Genomic DNA, 24,341 nt, shown 5'->3' with positions numbered 1-24,341 from the left:
GATCTGAACCCAGGTCTCTGACTCCAAACTCAGCACTCTTTCAACTATAGACCAGGAATTGCTAAAACTTTTATTTTTTTGGTCACCCTTTTGGCAGTGTAATGAAGTCTATGGCCTCCTCAGAATAAAGGAAACCAATTACATTGAAATCGTTTTCAAAATATTTAAAAAATCAAATTCACAAACCCCAGATTGAGAACTCTTGTTCTATAGTTCTGAGTCTTCTCTCTATATATTCCTTCTCAAAATGTATGCTTTTTTTGGCAGAGAGCGAAGATTTTATGATAGGTGGATCTCCATTTTATGCATAAAGAGGTTCAAAGAATTGACTTGCCAATGTTTAAAAACCTAGTATCAGAGGAAGAATTTGAACTCTGATTTCTCCTGGTTCCAAGTGCAGCATTCTTTAAATTATGCCATGTCAATGTGATTGGACAACTTTGACACTTATTGTCAACCATATGATTGAGGGGCACTCCTTAAACAGAGCTATCACATGAAACTATAAAGTAAGATGAGCCAGAGCCAGTGGTTTTTATGCAAGGTCTAAGTTTAGGTTTTGATAAATGCATTAATTCATTATTCTCTATTCCATTCTTCAGCAAGAACAGCCTTTTCTAAAAAAAAGATGAAATTTGCATACCCAAGTCCAATGAATTCTCTGGGAAAGCTACAGAAACCCTCTCAGCCCTCTCCACCCTCCACCCCTCATAATATTAGCATTACAAATGTACAAGGCTGTGTGCCTGGAGCTATCTAAATGGAAAGGGGGAGGGGCCAAATGCAGAACAGAATCAGTTAAAATTTCAAGTCATCTGTCGTTTTCAAAGTGCTACATGTTATTGATGCTGCAGAAACTAGAGTAAGACATGATTATAAATGCCATAGGAAGAATTTCCAGGCAATGGAAAATAACCCATGGAGATATTACGTGTTGACCATAATAAAAAAAGCAGCTGTATTAAAATTAAACACCAGAACAAACACATATGTCATCTTTATCCCATAAGGTCATGAGTGAAGGATTGACCTTAAATATCCACTGTTTTGTACATGTGTATATATTACACAAAGTAAATGTGAATTTTACACACGGGTGCTATGAACGTGTTTTATAGGGATTTCTTTGACAATAAGTCTACAGAATGGTTGATATGGGACTGACTTTAGTTGGAGTGAAGTGGGGAGGTCATGAGGAATGCAGTTTGTTGAATGGGGAAGGACAAACCACACTGTTGACAGTTGGGACAGAAAGCACTCTGACTCACAGGGCTATATGAAATCTACAAAGTCCTATGATCTAGACATCAGTCATATGACATCCTGAGTCTCAAGAAGAGACACAAGTTTCTGCTGTTTCAGCTTGGGTTTCTTTTCTTAGAATGGAAACATCTTAATGTTTTTACCTTTGTGCCAAAAGACAGGGCATTAGACCTGACACAATAGATTACCATGAATATGGACATTTTCTTAAAAACAGTCATTTGTAAATTTGTATTTTATTTGCAAGTTAACTGAATGTAATTAAAAGAAAAAAATAATTTCACATCCTTTATAGAAACTAACTTGCCATGTTAATCCTGGGGCATTTATTGATTTGCTTATACTGGGATACTGATGCAGCCACATTTCTGACAATGAACTATGAGGAAATGACATTCAACTGCCTAGACTGTCAACTTAAGCTCCTTTTTAATTAGACATAAATTCAATTAAGTTTTACTTTATTTTTATATCAAACAATAAAGAACACTGTCACAACTCATTTCCAAAAGGTCACTATTTATTCCTAAGAAAAAAAACTCCCAACATTTTTCTTAGCATCAGGAGTCAAAATACATGAGGAAATTATAACCAAAAAAAGGCCCATCTATAATTTTTAGGATCACAATGAAGGGGAGAAGGGCAGAGAGACATTTGTAGAGGCTTCAACACTATTCTAAAAAGAAAGTTTTCCCAAAGTTTTCAGGACACAGTTATGACAGAACATGTTCTAGGACTCCTTGTCTGATTAATTGTTCACACTTCCATCTAGGCAAGAAATGCTGAAGAAGAAAAAGAGAGATGTATTAGAAACAAAAATGAATCCCGAACTTTAATGTAGACACAACTTTTCATATATGTAATCAGTGTGTACAAGCTGGGCTATGTTTTTATCCAACAATGTAGAACTCAAACAACATTCCATGTGTAGTTCAAATGTGTCATCTTCCTCAGCTATTCTCCTGTTATGGGACATGAGTTGTTTTCAATTTTTTCCACTATTACAAATGAGACTGCTATGAATATATTGCAGGAATAACCCTTTTTTTTTCTTTTTACTTATTTTCTTGGAGTATTTATTTAGCTTTTTGGAAGGGGGAAAAGCAGGGCAATTGGGATTAAGTGACTTGCCCAAGGTCACAGGGCTAATAAGTGTTAAGTGTCTGAGGCTGGATTTGAACTTAGGTCCTCCTGACTCCAGGGTGGTGCTCCATTCACTGTGCCACCTAGCTGTATTTGTTTCTTAAAGTGGAATTACTGGGTCAAAGGATAGGAATAATTTTTAGTTTTTGTTACATATTTTGAGAAAGTTCTCACAAAATCTAAACAAGCTTACAGTGCCATCAACAATGTAAAAGCCTATCTGTTTGTCTCATATCCTTACCAACACTGGATTTGATCTATTATGCTTAAATTTGCTTTTTAGGGGCAGCTAGGAGGCTCAGTGAATACAGCACTGGCCCTGGAGTCAGGAGGATCTGAGTTCAAATCCAGCCTCCGACATTTGACACTTACTAGCTGTGTGACCTTGGGCAAGTCCAATTGCCTTGCCTTCCCCCCCTCCAAAAAAACAAAACAGAACAAAATTTGCTTTTTAAATTGGCAATGTCTTTCATTGTCTTCAAGGCTATGCACTTTTCTATGTAAAAGACTTTCTTTTAAAAACTACAGTGTGAAGAAAAACAGCCACTGATTTTATATATTCCTAATATGACTCTCTGGATTATCAAAAATATCAACAGTTTCAAAACCAAAAGCAAAATTTATTTTAAATTTTATTTACTGTTTTCACTGAACAAAATTAGTTCCAAATAGAGATGTTTTCAAGTAGAAATGTACTAAATTTTGGTATTTAGTGGAGGAATTCAATGAAGCAGCTTTTCATTGCAAACCAAAAAATTTGCTAGATTGCATATAAATTTGAAGCAAGACACAGCACATTTTCTTTATGCATAGCAAAATTGTGCAGTGATGTTTTTGTGTGTGTGTGAGGGACAAACCCCAAGATGAGGACCTTGACTCTTGCCTTCTTCTCTCTTAACCTCATATATAGACCTTGAGTCCCATTATGTTTGAATAAGTTGTAATATGACTTAACAAGAAGACACTTTTTCTCCTTGTCATGTTATATAAGATTTAAGAACTAAAGGTACTGGGTGAAGGAGGACAGGCAGATAGGCAGGGAGGAGGGTGTTGAAACTTCTGAGATATAATAACTGACTATATTCACCCTAGGAAGTGTACTTCTCTCTCCTTACATCTGCCTAAGTGAAGGTACCTTCAGATCTGCCTAAGCAGAAGAAAGGCACATTAGAGGTTAACCAATCCCCAGGTAGTCTTCATTAGGGAACACAAAAAAAATTGGAAAGAATTTTTTCGTCCCCAAATGTAGGGACTTGAGCAGAGCAAATCAGAATCACAGTGTATGTATAATTAGGAGAACAAAAATAAATACAGGAATCATAGTAGAATTTTGTACTCTAAAGTTCCCTTCAATCACAAACCTCAGTGCCATATAAGCAGAAAAGATCTTGATAGCTAAGAAAAATCTTATTTATGTCTTTACCTGGATCTGGAAGTCAACCATTTCCGAAAATGAGTTCAGACATAACATCCAAGATGCTCCCAAACATCAAGTGAACTTTTTAAAAATATATATTTTTATTAAAATTATGGGTTTGGTGAGATCTGAGAAACACAGGAAGAGTGCCATAATGTCTACTAGACATTAGCAGAATATACCATTCATCATATCAAAACAAGTTATAAGAAATGGCATTCTGGGAACAAAAATTAAACTTTTGCTTTGTTGCTTTGAGATGGTTTGCCTTTTTCCTAATTCCTAGGACCCAGAACTAACTGAAACAAGACATAAGAAATTGAGATCTGTGAAAATATCAATCATTCTCTGCTTTTTGTACATTTGGCATGGCTTATTCTAAGATTTGAAAGTAATTTTTTAGACTGTTTACAATGTGAGTCTTTGGTTGTAGCACCAAGAACAAGTTCTCTGGTTTTCAAAAATGATTATCTTTATATTAGTGGAGTTATTTAAAGACCTATTGGTGTTAGCAAAACTAAAATCGAATAAACATGTCCTCTTATTTACCTCGCCTAGATGAAAACCAAATAAACCACATGGTTGTGAAGCACATTTGCTGTACTGTACACATGAAACTGTGTAACTACTGGCTTACTGTCAGTTGGCACTGGCCAGTAAATACCAAGGGGGAGGAAATGAGAGAGATGTTAGTTATTTTGTATCCTTTGTATTTACTAAGTATTTAAATATGCTGTATTACTGTGACCAGAGAAACATATTAAAATGAAAATAAATGTATTTTTTATGTCACATGTTATTAAAGGAGATGTCTATAAAGCACTTGGCATTATAAATGCCAGATACTTATTTCCTTCCCCTGTTACTAATAAACTTCTTTATTTGGGTGGAAAAGTCTTAAGACCTTAAGGCATATTCCTTGTAATGAAAAATTCAGTACAAATTATCGCAATTTATATTTTTCTCACTTTTGTTTTTGACTAATATTCTCAATATCTGTATTCTCTTCCCCCCAGAAATTCCTGGTAAAGATTTCCATTTGAGGCTATAAAATTATCCCAGAAAAACATAAATTCCTTTACCAGCTGTGCTTCCCCTTTCCTTCCCCACTTGTTAAAAATGCTTATTTCTGCATCTATTGATATAATCATATGGTTTTGTTGTTCTTGTGGTTAATGTGGGCTATTATGTTTATAGTTTTCCTAATACAGAACCAACTCTGAATTCCTAGTATAAATTCAACCTGCAAGTGGGAGGTGGGATAGTAGGGGGGAAATATAGTCAGTCTTTCACAATATATCTACTATGGAAATGTTTTGCATAGCTACACGTGTATAACCTATATTGAATTGCATCTTCCCAGTAAGGGTGGGTGACAAGGGAGGAAGGGAATGAATCTGGAATTCAAAGCTTTAAAATCAAACGTTAAAAAAAAAAAATATATATATATATATATATATATGTATATACACTTATCAATATTATTTTACATGTAACTGGAAAATAAGATATACAGGCACCGGGGCATAGAGATCCACCATGCCCTACTGGAAAGTTGCAGGGGGTATGGGAGAAGATATGGGAGAGAGCATATTGGAGGAGGGGACATCCAGTGGGATCGCTGTTTTGGGGTGGTGGGTAGGGGAAAAACAGGGAGAAAATTTGTAATTCAAAATCTTGCGGAAATGAATGATGTAAACTAGAAGTTAATGAAGCATTTGATTAATAAATAAATTCAACCTGGTCAGAGTATGTAATCATGGTTGCTATAGCCTTGTTGCTAATACTAAAATTTTTTCAATTAATTTTCTAAGTATACTAGACTATAGCAGTGATTCTTAACTTTTAAAGTGTCATAGACCTCTTTGGCAGTGGTAAAGTCTATAATCATCATTTTCAGAATGTTTTTAAAGACATAAAAATAAACTAAACCAAATTACAAAGGAAACCAATTATGTTAAACTATATTGATGATTGAAAAATATTCATAACATATCATAAATGTGTTGGTATATAACATATTAATGTCAATATTTAAATATACATAGTGACTTATAGTATACGTTTATTTTATGTAGGTACGTACATATATACATACAAACTAGCTCCTGGACTCCACGTTAAGAACCTCTAGTCTATAGTTTCTGTGAGGTAACACTCAAAATGAAGAGATATGTTTTCAGACATAGCCAATGTGAGATTTTGTTTTACTTGACTAAGTATATTTATTACAAGAGTTTTACTTTGCTTTTCAGTGAGATGGAGAGGTAGGAAAGAGAGAAAATAAATGCTTGTGAATTAGAAAAATAATTAATTAAAATTGTATATCTCTCAAGGTTCTGTTGTTTGTCTGTGATAATAACAATCTGCCTATTCTATGCTTTTTATTATCATTGATATTAAAGTAGGTCAATTATTAACATTCTTTCATTATTTGCAACATTCTTTCCCAATTCCTAGAAAATATAAAAGAGAGGAAGATAAATATACTACATGGGTCTTAAATAATAATCATAAAAGCCATGCTTAGGTCCTCACTATTGTAATTGCTTTTCTCAGTCTATATTTTTCTAAGATTTAATGCAATTTGTTTCATTATAAGAAATACCTGGCTGTTTTTTTTCAATAAAACTGAAGTCCCATCATCAACTTCAAACTCTCCATAGTCTTTTAGACACCGCACCTGAAATGGAAGAACCTCAGTTTTTTTTATCAAATCACACTTACTGTATTTTTATCAAATCTCATTAGTTAATTAGATAACACTTTATACAAACTTTGCTCACTGTCCCTGCCCACCCTTTCCATTATGTTCTCTGGAGTATGTTTTCAGTAGGTAACAAACTTACTTTCATCTTAAGTATTTTATTTTTTACTCCTCTCATCTTCTGGCTCCCACTGAGACCTGATGACACAGCCTCCTCGGCCTCCCTTTCCAGCACTGGTTACACTTTCATCCATCCCTGTCCCCAACTCACTGATTGAAGTGGGGGAGTAGGTATCCTCTTTGCTCCCTACCCACTTCAATGTTCTCCCTTCACCTCCATCACACAGCAACCTCTCCTCCATTGAGGTTAACTCAATTTCTATCTACCACCCAATCACAGTTCTGGTAGCTAACCTGAAAGGGGTAGGCATTAGCAGCTGAGGAGGGCAGGAAAGGATCCTGAAGAAGGTAGGTTGTGAGATGGGCAGTGAGTGGAATGAGCAAGGAGTTCTTGACAGGAAGGCCAAGCAGAGCAAAAGGAAGGGAGTCACTGCAATGAGCTGTGCTATCCTGACACCATAGAGAGGATGCTGGCAGGAGGGGAAGTGGGTGTGGAGATGGTACAGAGCACAGTAGAAGGCAGGACCACCTGGGACTTGATCTGGTTCTACTAGAAGGTCATGATCCACTAACCTGGGGACGCTTGTAGCTTATGAACATATAAAATGGGTCAAAGGGTTTTCAAAAGATCATAGATTTACATCTGGAAAGGAATTTAAGCATGAGGTAGTCCAATCCTTCAAGTTACTGATGAGAAAACTAAGGCCACATTAGGTGACTTTCCGAAAGTCATAACGCTGACTCTCACAAGTTGTTTTTTTCCAAATGAAGTCTTTCCACAGAACGTTAAGTATATTCCCTGGTAACCTCTTAGCATGTGGAGAGGTGACGGTTTTCTTGTCAGCTCTTTGCTAATCTCTAGGCTGGAAGGAAGAATGTACCACAGGGATTGCCCCAAGCCAACAAAGTCCTGATGACATTCCTGATACAGTAACAAGAAGCAGGAAGTATTTTACTTCCTCAGGGACAACACACAATCCAACAAGTTGTAACTACAAAGGAACTACTTTGTCTTCAACCCAATGAGAGATTTATGGGATTTCTCCCTGTGAATTAATCCAACCCTCAAGGGAAGTCAGAAGCCATTCAATATTTTCTCTACATAATTTGTGGCAGAGTAGATTGAGAGCTGGCCTCAGAGCAGAAGCCTTGCCTTCAAATCACTTCACATTTCAACTCTCCCAAGTGACTCTATTAAGACTGAATTACCGAAAAGTTGTTACGCTTCATCGATTTCCTCTTCAGACATTCCCTAAACTACTGACATCACTGATCTGAACAATAAAACATTTACCACAACAAGTTCTTTATGATTTTTCTATGACATCCAACCTAGACTACAACCTATAGTTTGAAAAATAATGAAATGAAGTACTTTAGAATAAGCCTCTAACACAGGCACTTGAAAAGTTGTACTTACCTCAATGTACAGGCTTTTAGGGGGCTTCATATCTTGTGTAATATCTAATCCTTCATCTCCACCCAAACATCTCATGTATGTAGCAAGAGACTTTTTATAGCAATTGAACCATTCTATCTGCAAACAAATAAAAATATTAATCTTGCAATTACATGCAAAAGATAAACCTTCTCTTCCAAAGAAGACAGAGCTTCACTGTGGCCTAACTGAAATGCAAACCAACTCTTGAACACTTAGGAAAAAGATAAGCTTTTTGAATCATGACCCCTTTCAAATTTTTGTGCTCAAAAATAGGAGGGGCAGCCTGCTAGGTGGGGAAGTGAATAGAGCACCAGCCCTGGAGTCTAAGGAACTAAGTTCAAATCCAGCCTCAGACACTTAACATGAAAACTAGTGACCTTGGGCAAGTCACTTAACCCCAATTACCCCTTCAAAAAGCAAATAAATAGGACCACTAGATGTGTTTAGAGATAGAAGTTCTGAATCAATCAAAACATAAAGATTGCTTCATCTCTGAATTTTCTGCCTTCTAATTACTGTGATTTAACTGAAAGCAGCAAACGGACTTCCAAAGGAATATTAAGAAAAACAAAGAGTAATTTTGATAATGGAGGACAACTCAATTGCATTCGGAGGTGAGAAGCTAATATTAAACTGCTCATAATCTACCCACCTCCAAAAAAAGCATGAAAGAAAACTCACTAATACTTTTAAAAGATCACAGACATCTATTTTTATTATCTCCTCTTTGGAGGATTTAATATTCACAGAGCAATAAGACTTAAATTTTAAAAAAGGAATTCTTAGAAGACTAAAAAGAACCAAGCTTTTTTATCTCTTATTTTTAAATAAGGTAACATTAGTGATTGGTAGCATTAGGCTATAACTTCTACATACAGTATATGCTTTCAATAGGTTTACGGGAGGCATCCTTCATTAAGAGTTTTATTGAAAAGGGCGGCGAGGTGGCACAGTGAGTAGAGTGCTGGCCTGGAGTCAGTAGGACCCAGGAGTTTGGTTCCAGCCTCAGGCACTTAACACCCACACAAAAAAATCTAGCCATGTAACCTTGGGCAAGTTACTTAACCCCAATTGCCCTCCAAAAAGGCAAAAAAGAAAAAAAAAGAGTTTTATTGAAGCATTTGCTCCTTAGTGATTGATGCTAGTCCTTCATTTTAGCTTTGCCTTGGCAACTCTATGTTTTGCTTTTTACTCTTCAATAACTGGATATGAGTGATACAGAAACACAACCAAGGGAGTCTACACCAGCTGGTAGTTTTCAGTGAGATGTAAAAAATACCCAGAAATTTAAGTAATTACTAATGACTTCCTGCTTAGTCAATTTTTTTTCTTATCATGGGCTTAACAAGCATCAACAAACATGAACGTTTTAATATGTAAAGAAAAGAAAGTATATAATGCTTAGCCCTTTCTGAAAATATGCTTTGATCCTTAAGCCTAAATGGTTACAAGGAACAGAGAAGCATCCTTTGGTATATTTTAAGACTAAAATGATCAATTCACACAATAACATGTAGCTACTGTGTTAGTGGAGATAAGAGCACTTTTGTAAGATTCTTTAATTTTTTATTCTGATTTTTTTTTCTTTTGCTTTTTGGAGGGCAACTGGGGCTAAGTGACTTGCCCAAGGTCACACGGCTAGTTTTTGTGTTAAGTGGCTGAGGCCGGATTTGAACTCAGGTCCTCCTGACTCTCTAGGACTGGTGCTCTATTCACTGCGCCACCTAGCCACCCCCTTTTATTCTGATTTTTAAAAAATCCCTGTTAAGAAAATAAAGGCTGGTGGTACACTGTTAATTGATCCACAACTACTCTGGAAAGCAATTAAAAGAAAGTGATAAAATGTCCATACACTCTGATCCAATGTTCCTACTATTAGGCATATATCCTAAAGAAGTCAAAGATAGAAAGGTCCCATATAGATCAAAATATTTACTTCTAGCAGTATTTTTTGTAGTAGCAAAGAAATGAAAACAAAGTAGATGCCCATTTATTGAGGAATCACTAAACAAATTGTATGTGAATGTAATAAAATATTACTGTACTCTAAGTGATGAATATGAAAGAACGAGATGATTTAAATGAACTGTTACAAAACAAAGTAGAAGCAGGATACACTGATTATAAAAATATAAATGGAAAAAAAACAAAAAAATTAAAACCACAAGCTGCGTTATTATAATGATCAAGCTTGGCCCTGATAAAATGATATTAGAATGTATCTCCTTCCCTTCCTTGAAGAGGTGGGGAACTATGGATGTACATATATTATTTGATTCAACTGATAATGTTGGTTAGTTTTGCTGAACTTAAAAAAAATGTCTTTTTTATTCTTTCTTATCAGGGACAGATTTCTTGGCAGGAAATGACAGAGGGATATATTAGAAGATTTAAAACAAATATATCAATTTTTTTAAAAAGGAAATATGGGGACAGGCATTAATAATCTTTTTTTTTTTTGCTTTTTGGAGGGCAATTAGGGTTAAGTAACTTGCCCAAGGTCACACAGCTAGGGGTGTGTGTGTGTGTGTGTGTGTGTGTGTGTGTGTGTTAAGTGTCTGAGGCCGGATCCAAACTCAGGTCCTCCTGACTCCAGGGCCAGCACTCTACTCACTGTGCTACCTAGCTGCCCCCACAGCATTAATAATCTTTTACAAATACAAATAAATACAAAATACACTGCAGTTCATTGCAAAATGAATCACATAAAATATCTGGGAAAAAAAACCCCTTTAATCATTCAAACAAACTATTCTAGTTACTCATCACCAACACTCTTACTATTACTCATTCCCTCAAATTACAAAGGGTTGTTCTGAAGACTAGAAAAAATTTATGCCACATGTGAAATTGGCTTATATGGTGATGTGAATTTACAAACTTGAATATAAATGTCATAATTTTCACTATCGTCTCATAAGACAATTAGCTGTCATTTCATGATGCTATATGGATCACGCTAATTTCAATAAGTAAAAAAAGTAGAGATTTCAAAATGGCAGAATCAGATCTAACATTCAGATGAGGTAAGTTCATTTTATAGTGTTGCTGGAGTGTTACTCAGCTATAAAATGTTATTAGAGGGGCAGCTAGGTGGCACAGTTGATAGTGAATTGGCAGGATTTCAAATCTAGCCTTAGACATTTGATATTTACTAGCTGTGTGACCCTGGGCAAGTCACTTAACCTGGAATGCCTTGCAAAACACCAAACCAAACCCCCAAAATGACATAAGAGATGAAAAAATTAAAATTGAACCCATCAAATATGCAACCATTTCATAGCTATATGATAAGCATGAGGAAAAGGTTATCTAAACACTTATTTATCTGTTAAATGGCTAAGACAAAGAAATATAGTCTATAGTGAATCTTGATCAAAAAGTATAGAAGCTATGGGATATAATATTAGACTATCCCAATTTTTATTACAAATAAATATATCACTCACTAAAAATATACATATACAAGGCAGCAAGATGGTACATTAGATGAAACACTGGACCTGGATCCAGGAAGTCCTGAGTTTAAATCTAGCCTCAAACAATATCTGTGTGACCCCGGGCGAATCATTTAACTTGTTTGTCTCAGTTTCCTCATCTGTAAAGTGGGGACAATAACACCTACATCTCAAGGTTGTTGTAAGGAGATAATATTTGTAAAAAAACACTTTGCAAACCTTAAAGTGCTACATACATGTTAGTATTATGATTATTTATTAAAATCCTTTGAAAAAACGAGTCACATATGCAAAATCAACAATTAAATTCCAGTTCACACCTTTAAAATCTCGTTAGTTGGGGCGGCCAGGTAGCACAGCGAGTAAGAGCACCAGCTCCAGTGTTGAGAAGACCTGGAGATCGAATCCCGGGCTCAGACACTTAGCACCCACCCAGAAACACCTGGCCATGTAACCTTGAGCAAGTTACTTAACCCCAATTGCTTTATAAAAAATAAATAAATAAAATCTCGTTAGTTATTCCTAATTAGGCAGTATAACCAGCCACGTTTTTTGAACTATAAGCCAGGAGGGTTTTCCACATGCAATATTGTTTTCATTTGTTTCCATAAAGTATACTGCTTAAATTCAGTCTCAGAATTGCTTACTTATTAAATGTGGAAAATGATCAGCAACTACTGTCCTACCAGGATAATACACATTCATATAATGGTGACAGTAGAGATGACTTACTTCTTCAGGTGACATGTGAAATCTCAGTGCATTTGGCAAGACACTGCCATATTCCCACCTGAGAGCTCTAATCCGAAGCAATCGATCATACCTAGAACATTAGAAATATACTCAGAATTTTAAAAAATAATTACAGAGAAACAGACAAGAATGACAAGAACTATGAAAAACAAAATTGACAAAGAGGAACTAGCACTATCAGACCTCAATATGTGTCATAAAGCAGTATCTCTACAGGCTTAGACCCTCCCTTGCTCACCTGGGTTTCTGTACTGACCTCCACTTCTCATGTTAGGGTCCTCTGGATCTCTGAGGGTCAGAGCACTGGGTCTTCAAGCCTCTCTGTGGCCTATTAGGACCATGCTAGGGACCTCAGAATCCCTGAGCCTTGGGTGAATCATTTGGACCACTGAGAGGGCTGCTACCACACCATGCTGGTTGTGGTATCCAAGGTATTTACCCTGGGACTTTCTGACTCCTTGTGGCTTCCTGACCTCTCCAGTCTAACTTTCTGATGGTGTCCTCTGTTCTTGCTTCCTCTGGACACAGTCCAGGCTACACATGTCTGTGGTCGAGCTGGAAGGCTGGCAGTTTATCTGTGTTAGCTTTGATAGTGGCCCTTTTTTCTACTGCCTGTGAACTTCTGGCTTACTTTTTGTGCAATTGTGGGGTAGACAATGTTACTTACTGTAGTTTCTAACTGATTTCTTGATCATCGTTTGATCTGGTCCCAATGGAACCTGGGTAGTCTTCCTCCTGGTTCAGGTATCTATGTTGGCCAAAACTAATACAATAGGTTTCCTGCCCCAACTTTCCCCACCTGAAAGCCATGTTCAACTCAGCTACCAAAATGGCTTTTTTTTTCCTTTTGGAGGGTAAACCTTGTCCAAGGTTACAGGGATAGGTTTTTTTTGTGTGTGGGTGTTAAGTGTCTGAGGCTGGAACCGAACTCAGGTCCTCCTGACTCCGGGGCTGGCGCTTTACTCACTTTGCCACCTAGCCGCCCCTCAAAATGGCTTTTCTAAAGCATAGGTCTGACCATGCCATCCTCCTGTTCAATAAATGTCAACAACAGTTCCCTATTACTGACAGTGTAAGATATAAAATGCTCTGTCTGGCATCTAAAGCTCTTCATAACTGGTCCCTTCCTACTATCCCAGTCTGTTATATTATACTCCCCTCTATACATTCCATGATTCAGTTATTTTGATCTACTTTAATCTGCTCCTCACACATGACAGTCTATCCCCCATCTCTGGGCCTTGGGATAGCTATCCCCCATGCCTGGAATGCCTTCCTTCTATACTTCATCCTCAGTTTCCTAGCCATCTTGAAGTTTCAATTCAAATGCCACCTTCTGTAGAAAATCTTTCCTAGTTCCCCCTAGCTGCTAGTGCCTTCCTCTCTGACGCTGCCTTTCATTTATTCTATGCTGTTACTTACATATTTATGTCCACACTGTCTCCCCCCTTATAGGAACTCCTTGAAGGTAGCTCCCAGGTCTTCGCCTTTCTTTATATCTTCGGTGCAGAGCACAGTGCCTAACTGATAATAATTAATAAACATCTGCTGACTAAGTAGGGAGAAACAGGTAATCAAATATATTAGTTACGTTAAAAAAATCTGCAACTAATGAACACAAAATTATAGACAAGAAAGAAAACAAAGCCCAAAGTGGTGTAATTTTGGACAGACTTGGAAGGGAGAACAAAAACGCATTTTTGCTTGTTTGGTTCTGATGAGGTACATGACCTAGCACAGACTTACTCTTTGATCAGATGATTCTGGCCCTATTGCCCAAGGCAAGCATCACAGATACAGAGGCTCCTCAAGAGCCTACCCATTATGGTGAACCTTTAATAAACTTTGCTTTTATTTGGCTAAGAGAAGACGAGTAAAATTCATTCAGCAAGAACCAGAATGTTGGTATTTTGGGGTCTCGTGCACCCCTAACCTAAACCTTATCAGTTCTACCTTCTAAAATGTTTTTCATGTAAGATTTTTATGCTTTCATATAAGATTTTACTCTCTTATTTTTGTATATCTGATTAAAAATGTTTTATTAATGTTATCAAGTTTATGATTTAAAGTTTTTTAAAGGTATTCTAGCTCTTACAGATGGAAAACGAATAAATTAAGGAATAGGAAGGGTGGTGCAATGGCAAGAGTACTGGATTTGGAATTGAAGTATCTGGGATCCAATCCTAGCTCTGCTACTTACTACCTGTGGTAACTTAACATCTCAAGATCTTGTGTCCTCAGGGTGGCTAGGACCTGAGTTCAAATCCAGCTTCAGACACTTCACACACACACACACACACACACACACACACACACACACACACACACACACACAAAAAAAACCTAGCCGTGTGACCTTGGGCAAGTCACTTAACCCCAATTGCCCTACCTTCCCCCTTCCAAAAAGAAAAAAAAATCTTGTGTCCTAATCCACAAAATGGACTAATTAGTCTTTAAGATACATTCTAATTCTAAATTTATGTACCTATGATGAGAGAGTTGGAGGGCTTCTCCTTATAACTCTATTAAGTGTTTAATCTATGAAATCACATGAAAAACTCTGCTTCCCTGAGACAAGAAATCTGTATTCTACAATGATCTAAGACAATTCCAAAAAACTTATGATGAAAAATTCTATCTACTTCCAGAGAAAGAACTGATGGAGTCTGAATATAGATTGAAGAATTTTAAAAAGATTTTTTTCTTGGGGTTTTTTTTTTGGTCTGTGTTTTCTTTTGCAACATTGTTAATATGAAAATGTTTTCCATGTTTGCATGTTTAAAATCTATATCAAATTGCTTGCCTTCTCAAGGAGGGGGAAAAGGGAAAAGGAGAAAAAAATGAATGCTAAAAAGTATTATATGTAATTGGAAAAAAACTCATAAAAAAGAAAGCTGTATTCTATCTATAAAGGTTATTAAAATAGATTATTTTTCATCAAGAAACTTACAAATATGCAACTATGCAACGTCGATTTCTCAGCAAAGAACTGTGTCGAAATTTGATTGTTGGAATTAAGTCACTTCGTCCATCTGATTTAGTTTCATTCCTGATAATAAAAATTTAAAGAAAAAAAGCAAATCATGTGCATATATTTTACATTAAGAAGTATATATTTTCCCATGACTTTTATTAAAACTGTCCCTTCAATGACAGTCACTTTTTGGCCTCATCTTGTCATGATCAATACAGTTAGTCAACTCAAATAATTACCATATATCAAAGGCTTTGTAGATTATTTCAAATTTCCTGGCAATTTACATAAGATTAAAAATTAAAATTAAATCATAGGTCTAAGGCCATACCAAGTCATTCCATGACACTCTATCTTTATATTCTGATTTATCTTTACTACTTAAAAAATTATTTATGCAATTTAGCACTTCTTTAGGCTCTTTATTGCTATATGAAAACAGGATTAGCATCATGATAGAGGATATGATGGGGTATAGGCTCTGGGAAACCACTTGAATCTTCCCACTTGATCAGGAATTTGCCTGAGACCATAAGCCTTTCATTATCACTAGACTAAAATCTCATTTGCTAGTTAGTCCAGGTACTCCCCACCAGGGATACTCCTGAAAATATCTATACCCAAATCTGTTACCCTTAAACTAGCCTAGCCCTCATTGTCTGTCATCTCCAAGTAGCCTCCAGCTATTTCCACCCTTAATGTCTCTTGCTGGAGTCGGACCTCATTTGATTCCTCCGGAAGACCCTCCCCAAACTCTTCCTCTAGACCACCCCTAGAACCCTCCCACAATCTTTCTGTATATAAGCTCTATCTTGCCTCCACGAGGGGGCAGAGAATTGAGAATTATTTATAGCAGACTCACTCTGTGTCAGATTATTCTCACCCACTTGTTCAGAGGCTCCTTAAGAGTCTACCCATTATGGCGAACCTTTAATAAACTTTGCTTTTTTTTTTGGCTGAGAGAAGACTTGAGTCAAATTCATTTGGCAGGACCCAGCGTGTTGCTATTTTGGGGTCTTGTGAACCCCTAACCCTTAAAACTCAACATTTTATGGTTCCCTGACCTCAAGAGATACTTTATAGATTTTTATTGTATGTAGTAATTTATTACTGTGAGAAATGATTTGTCTCTTGTATTAATAACTGCTTATTATATTAGGACCAAGGTTTTTTCCCTTTTCTACTTCCTCATCCAGAAATCAACCAGGGTGGGAATCTTAGGCAGAGATTTATTAAGGCTAAGATCTAATCAAAGACAGTAAAAAAAAATTCTAAGTTTGAGCTAATGAGTGCATTCCTGCTCATGGTATTTGTTCTGGGACAGGTCTGGGAAATGTTGAATCTCTCTTTTGTCAGAAAGATGAAATGGAAATTGATGTCTCTTTGATCTAGATTTGGGCAACTCACCTAGTATACTCCAAGACCTTTATAGTAATAATATTCTCTCATTAACTGTTAACCAGTCAGAGTTGATTTTCACTCTCAGGAAAAGCAACTCTTCAATGGGCATATAAATTGTAAGCCTACCCCCATGAGGGGTTTCTGCTCCAAGAGTGATGGCCAAATGACCATCCTTTTTACTAATAAACATACTGGCCTTATAAACAAAATGAATAAATTACTCAGAAATCACGTTTCTTGAAACTTTTTTTAAATGTCACATTATAAGGAGATGTTTGGATTACAGCACATTCAAATTTGTGTTGTAAAGGGTTTTACTTTACTTTTAAAAGGCTACGAAGGAAAAACATTTGGAGTCACACCCTAAAAAAATATGTTTAGAAACTTGGCAACTACCATAAAACCTCCTCTTATGTGAAGACTGGAACACAATTAAGAAATCAGAGAAAGAACAAATTTAAAAGTGCTTTTTTCAGGCCTGTCACACACTCTTATCAGGAATACAGTAATGCCCTTTATTTGTAAGGGGGGGAGGGATCATTTTTATTATGAAAAAAGGAACCAAACTTTCATATTTTTCTACCTTCTAGAAGACATACATGGTTCTTGCATTATTCACAAAATGTGCTATTATGATTTTTTAATATATTTCAAATAGACTACTCTTATCATTAAAGTTCTTTACAAAGCAAATGGATTACTGCTGATAGATTTTTTTTTTTACTTTTTGGAGGGTGGAAGGCAGGGCAATTGGGGTTAAGTGACTTGCCCAAGGTCGTCACACAACTAGTAAGTGTTAAGTGTCTAAGGCCGGATTTGAACTGAGGTCCTCCTGACTCCAGGGCTGGTTGGTGCTATATTCACTGTACCACCTAGCCACCCCGGGATAGATTATTTAAAATTACCAACCTCAACACCTTTACTCACATATAAAATGTTCACTAATCATACCCATTTAACAGCAGCACTGAAGAATCTAATAACAGTGAATATGAGTGGCTTTAAGAACTACAGTTCTACACTTTGCCCCTGAGAGCCCAGTGCTAGGCAAATTATGCAAAAAAAATTTTAAAAAGAAAGAAAATTCATACATATCCATATATTCATAGCAGCACTTTTTGTAATGGAACAGAACCAGAAAAAATGTAAATTGATGAATGGCTAAATAAACTATAAATGAATATAATGGAATATTAATGTGTCCTAAGAAATAGTGAAATCATAAAAGCAAAGAAAAATTTATATGCAGAATGAAACAAGGACCAGGAAAAACAATATATAAAATGACTACAACAATGTTGTAATGCTATAAAATTATAATGACCAAGGTTAGCCCCAGAGAAGAGTTGAAAACAATGTACCTCTTTCTTTTTTTGCATTACTGGGGGATTATGAATATATAATATTTAATATACCTTCAGACATAGTAAATGTTTATTGGCTGGGTTTAAAACTACTACTGTTCTCTTTTTGAATATTCCAAGAGAAAGCTCTCAGGGTAGGAACAGAGGAAAGGAGTATATTTGGAAATTAATGTGATATAAAAAATAAAGAGTGTCAATAAAAATAAGATAAATTATTTCTTTAAAGAATTGTAATATAAGCAATAATTTTTACTTGTTTATATCTTCACTTGCTTTGGAGTGATACAAATTTCTCTTATGGCAAGGTTGCAAATGAATGTTAATTTGCATAGAGGGTATAGTGTGATAAACTTCATGAAGGACTATGCAATTTAATGAATAAGTTAAAATATAAACCTTGTCTTGTAACAATTCTTTCAAAATACTGTTTAACATTTTCACTAGTAAAACACAACTTACACATCCGACTGGTTCTGTTCATACAAAGATTTCATCTCTTCCAGAACTTGCCTGATTCCATCATCCTAAAATACATAAATTAATTTTGAAATGCATTCATTCATTCCTCAAAAGTAACATTCAAACTAATGTCAAATATTTCACATAGATATGTACTTTTACTTTATATTCATATCTCATCAAAAATCAGAATTCCCACAAAAGCTTTGCAGATGAAGTGACTTCATTAGTTATAAAAAATGATACTGTTACAAGTCTTTTATGACAAAATAAAAGTAACAAAGTTTCAAAAACATATGTAACAGGTCTGTAGACTTAACAATCACCTACCTTGGAATAAGTTTAAATATTTTATACATTTCCTCACAATACCAAACATTAGGTTTTGAAATTCTAACATCATTAAAATGTATGGCTCAGAAACATATTGTATATTTAAAAAAATATATTCTCTAGAAAGCATCAGCATACCTCTTTGCATTATGTTAATATTGAAAGCATTACTTTTTTTCAATTCAGCTTTCTGATCAAAATGACACTATTGATATAGCTGCACATATTTAAATACTAGTTGTGCCTTTACCTGTGTGATCTTGGAAAAGTCACATAAGCACTCTGGGTCTCAGTTTCTGCATTTATAAAATGAGATGTTTGGACCTCAATTGTGGCTTATGATGGGGAGAAAGAATTAAGAATGACTCCTGAAACTGGGAAAAAAAATTAACATCAAATTTTTCTGATAAAGGTTTCCTTTTTTAAATATATAGAAACCTGAGACAAATTTATAAGAATAAGAGTCATTCTCCAATTGATAAATGGTCAAAGGATATGAACAAATAGGTTTCGGAAGAAATCAAAGCTATCAAAAGTCATGTGGGAAAAAATGCTCTAAATAACTATCAGAGAAATGGAAATTAAAACAATTCTGAGGTACCACCTCATACCTACTAGAATGACTAAAATAAGAGAAAAATAAAATGACAAATGCTGGAGGGGATGTGGAAAAACAGGTACACTATTGGTAGACTTGTGGACTGGTCCATCCATTCTGCACAACAATTTGGAACTATACCTAAAGAGTAATTAAAACTGTGCATATCCCATGACCCAGTGATACCACTACTAGCCCTGTAACACACAGAAATATTTATAGCAGCTCTTTTTTGTGGTAGCAAAAAATTAGAAACTGAAGAGATGCCCATCAATTAGGAAATAGCTGAACAAGTTGTTGTATATGATTGTGATGGAATACTATGTGCTGTAAGAAATGACAAAGGGGATGGTTTCAGAAAAACCTGAGAAGACTTACATGAGGTAATGGATATACAATGAGCAGAATTAGGGGAACATTGTACATAGTAATAGATAGTGTAATCAACTGCAAAAGACTTAGCTACTCTGATCAATATAATGATCCACAACAATTCCAAAGGACTAATGATGAAAAATGCTATTCTTCAGAAAGAAAATTAATAAAGTTTTAAGTGATTGAAGCAAATTTTTTCACTTTTACTTTTCTTGCTCTTTTTTTGCAACATTAATAAAGTAGAAATGTTTTGCATGACTTCATACGTATAATGGGTATAGTATTTCTTGCCTTCTCAATAGGTGGAGGAGAAGGGAGAGAACTTGAAAATTTTTTTAAAAAGAAAAAGGATGATTTCCAAGTATTAACTTGTGATTGGGTGGTGCTCTTAGAAGAAACAGAGACTAGAACAAGGCAGATAAGGTTTTTAAAAAATTGTTTTTTAGTATATATTTTTTATTTTGTACTTAACACTAAAAAAAATGAGCATTTCTAATATATAAAATAGAACTGAAAGAGGACTGTATGTGAAAATATGAACCTCTGTTAAGTAAGGCATACTTTTAAAAAAAGAATAAATTTTATTTTCAAAGTTGACCTGCTAGTCTGTATTTCCTTCTGAATTTCCTTTTGTTCTTTTCTGTATGACTGTGTTTAAATGCCTCAGTGACACTTTTTTTTCCTTTTTCAGGTAACATTATCCTAGCTCCTCTCTTCCCTCAAAGTTCTTCTTTTTCTTCGAAAAAATAAAAAACAGAGGCAGTACTCCCCAATCTTGGGGGAGTAAAAGCAGGGACTTGCTTAAGCTCTCTCCCAAAGCCCTCCGAATACCTGTAAAAAATGACTAAACAAATTCTAGAGCAGCAGAATCCACAAAATGACAGAGTGAAACAAATTTCTAGCCCAAGACAACCTGAAAAAATAAAAACAAAATGCTTGTAATAAATAAGCATAGTCACAGAAAGCAAATCCACACATTAGAATCTGAGGGAAAGTAGACCTCACTCTATATCATAATTACATATGTCTATCAGGAGGTGGGTAACTTGCTCCATTATCTTTACCTCTCAATGTCTAGGAGAATGTCTAACAAACAATGAATTTGTGAGCTTAATGAAAGCTCTGAGACATTCACAGATGGAAATTATAGTAGGAAGTTGGTGATTTGGGACAGGTTCTTGGGGGACAATTGGGGTTGGATTTTTGGAGTTATCTGTACTGAAGTGGTAATCTAGCCTATGATGAGCTCAACAAAGGAATAGAGTTTAAAGGAAGAAAAGGGACAAAAACAATGACTTGGGAGACACTTGAATAAAGCTAACAGCAGCTCAATTGTTTTAAATTAAGAACTGAGTCGATTATCATTCATAACAGCAAAAAGTATTTTTCCATTCAAATGCTGATAACTATCTTATAATAAATAATTTGCTGGTGAGGCTAGGTGGCACAGTGAATAGAGCACCGGCCCTGGAGTCAGGAGGACTTGAGTTCAAATCCGGCCTCAGACACTTAACACAAATACTAGCCATGTGACCTTGGGCAAGTCACTTAACCCCAATTGCCCTCCAAAAAGCAAAACAAACAGAATAAATAATTTGCAATACAGACTGATTTAAAAGACTATCATAATTACATTAAAAGCCAATTGAGAATTCCAGCAGGAATTCTCCTCTGCTCAAGTCTTTAGTGTTTCTAATTGCCTACCAGGAAAAGTCAAATCATCTTCACCATCTATAATGTGGCTCTACCTGACATTTTATTACTTATTTTCAAATGAACAATCATCAACCAACAAGCATTTACTAAGCATTCACTATCTAAGCAACCACTAATAAGCACCAAGGACACAAAAAAGGGAAACATTGAGCTCAAGCAGTTTACATCTTAATGGGTAAATTACATATGTATACAAGCATATACAAAATATATGTAAAATGAATACAAGGTAGTTTTAGGAGAGAATGTGCTAGCAGTCAGAGGATCAGGACAAATTTCACTTAGAAGATGGCCCATCAGCTGAGTCGTGAAGGATATCAAGGATTCTGAGGGGTGGAGGTGAAGAATGGAATGTTATTCCAAACCAGAAATAACAGCCAGTACAAAGACACATAGGTGACAGAGAGAGTTTATGTGCACCCTGAAGCAAGTAGGCCAGCATGGCCGGACTGTACAGCATTTAAGGGGGAGCAATGTATATGCTTTAGCTACTCTATGTACCTCAAACATACCATGTACTTTACTGCATTCATGCTGCTCTAGGAACTAGAAAGTCTTTCCCTTTTCACCTACTAAATTCCAAATTCAACTCAATGTCATCTTGTCTGTGAAGCATTTCCCAATCCCCTCACTGAACAATTATAGCATTTGCCCTCTACTTCTCTGGTGTACTTAGGGTGTTATCTACGTGTGTCTTATTCCCCCAATAGGACTGTAAATTTCACAAAGGTCTGGATTGTGTCTTACCTAAACTTTGTCCCGCAGTGTGTACAACTTAGTGTTCTGCACACAGTATGTACTTATACTATTCAATGTTTATTGAAGTTATTTTACTGTACCATATAACATATCTAAATGAGAGGTAGGGTGACATGGTAGATCAGTAAGACCTGATTCAAGTCATGACACCACAAGTAGTCATTAACTCAGTCACTACCCCTAGGCTAGTCTCTAAGTCTACAAGTTACAAAGTTATGATTGGCTGATGGGGTATCTGAGGAGGGAGTTTCCAAAGCAGGAATTCCCCATGTGGACAAAATTACTAAATTCATAAATACTAAATTTAGTGCTAAATTCAATGCTAATTCAACACTAAATTCAAAACTATTAAATTAATTTAAAAAAAACCTTAAAGATAATCCCATTCCAAGTTTTATCTGTAGTTTATGAAAGATCTATTAGTCTATTTTAGATAGAAAATATTTAACACTTAAGACCATATTTGTATCTTCTGAGTATCATCTCCCTTTAGCAGAGTGGGAACTCAATAAGCACAATCTATGTTATTGACTGACTTAGAACTGTAATGATGATGGTAGGAAACATCTTAGAAGAACTCAGTTGATAGAGAAGAGGTAGAGGGAGGAAAAAAGCAAATGATAAAGCACAAAGCTAAAGATAGGTGATTGTTCTTTTCCCCATTAACTCTTTTCCCTAGGTCAAATCACATCTACATATATTGCTGGGTGGGTTATCTCTAAGATTTGAGGCCTACCTTCTGAAAATAAATTGCATGGGTAAATCAGAACTTCCCTTCCCTCCCCCCGAATCCAAAAAATAAAACACTAAACTAAGACTCAAAGAGTCATATCATACATAGATTGTCAGTTTCCAGGGACTTTAGGGATCATCCAAGGTTCCAATCCATCCTTTAACGTCCAATTCATTGTTCACTTCTCCATGAAGGCCCCTTTGAGTCCATATCTATATCTATTTATCCATCTATCTATCTTTTCAGGTACATGCCCTTCTTTTGCTGATAAAAACACAGAGACACAGAGAAATCAGGGCCTGGACTAGAACCTGAATCTTCTGACTAGTCCATTAAACTTCAGATTGTCATAAAATGTTTAAAAAAAAAAAAGGACCTGTCTATTGCTACTGTTTCTTGGAATAATTAGCCAAGAAAAAAGGAAATCTTAAGGACAGATACTGCTATAGGGATACACTTAAGAGGCAGGCCTAGATATAGTTAACTGATCTATACTTTCCACATCTCTTCATTTATGTGGCCACTCTTTTCTTGCAAGCATTCCATTATTTTTAGCCCATCCCCTTAACACCTCTTCCTTAGGGTATTCCCCTTCCCTTACACCCTCATTCGGCCTTTCATCTTCTCCTTTCACCTGGTCCTTTCCCTGATCCAAACGCACCGTTTTGTATCCCATCCACCCTCCTCCTGCTCTCCCTTCTCTTTTCAAATCCTTTTTGACCAAGTCCCAAGCCCAGTTCAGAAGTTCACTTTCCCCCAATCCTTGGCCCTACCCCCAAGTCCAGACTTCTCTCAAGAATTCACTCCTTAGCTCAGCCCCTGCCCTCTCCCTTTCCACCTGTCTACTAGGAGTCCAGATCTCACTTTATAAGCCTACTCTCCCTTAGCCCCAAGCTGGGGCTCTAACCTCTCTCTTTTACTCCCTCTCAGTCCCGCCTCCTCCCTTCTGCCATGTTGACCCCGCCCCCATAAGCAGGCCCCGCCCCCCGAACCCGCCTCACTTAGACCCCGCCCCCTTCCTCCACCAATCCCATCTCCCAGCCTCCCCACCCTTTCAGCCCCTGCTCCGGTAGCGAAGTCACCCGGCCTTACGTTGAAGGCTGGGAGCTGCCCGTCGGGGGCCCGGTGAAGCTCACGGATGAGCTCTATGGCTTTCTCGCAGAACATAGCTCCGGGCGCTCAAGTTGCGAGATCCCCAAAAGCTTCCACTCGTGTCCAGCTGCAGCAGAACCCCCGCCGCCGAGCGGAACGCTCCTCCCTCCCTACGATCCCAGCTAGGCGGCTTTAGCGCCAAACTCACGCCGGCCAATAGGAGCGAAGAAGGGGG

At 36.4% G+C, this 24,341-nt stretch overlaps 1 protein-coding gene across 2 annotated transcripts; it reads right to left on the bottom strand.

Moving 5' to 3' along the window:
• Positions 1-1,765: 1,765 nt before the first annotated feature.
• On the bottom strand, positions 1,766-24,318 carry GINS1 (GINS complex subunit 1). Of its 2 annotated transcripts, XM_069075546.1 has the most exons (8): positions 23,788-23,922; positions 23,119-23,278; positions 18,501-18,565; positions 15,253-15,351; positions 12,282-12,372; positions 8,071-8,187; positions 6,432-6,506; positions 1,766-2,045 (listed from the first exon to the last, which is right to left on the bottom strand). In XM_069075546.1, exons 3-8 carry the CDS (start codon positions 18,533-18,535, stop codon positions 1,977-1,979), a joined length of 486 nt encoding a protein of 161 aa, XP_068931647.1. In that variant the 5' UTR covers positions 18,536-18,565; positions 23,119-23,278; positions 23,788-23,922; the 3' UTR covers positions 1,766-1,976. The 2 variants fall into 2 exon arrangements, with proteins under 2 accessions (XP_068931647.1, XP_068931646.1); XM_069075545.1 differs by lacking the exons at positions 23,119-23,278; positions 23,788-23,922 and adding an exon at positions 24,107-24,318.
• Between the last annotated feature and the right edge of the window lie 23 nt (positions 24,319-24,341).

Source organism: Petaurus breviceps, unplaced genomic scaffold (assembly GCF_028583685.1).
Source record: "Petaurus breviceps papuanus isolate PSGF00001 unplaced genomic scaffold, PetGlider_PUasm1.0 90919, whole genome shotgun sequence".
Classification (NCBI taxonomy): domain Eukaryota; kingdom Metazoa; phylum Chordata; class Mammalia; order Diprotodontia; family Petauridae; genus Petaurus; species Petaurus breviceps.
This window is presented reverse-complemented; position numbering and strand designations above follow the sequence as displayed.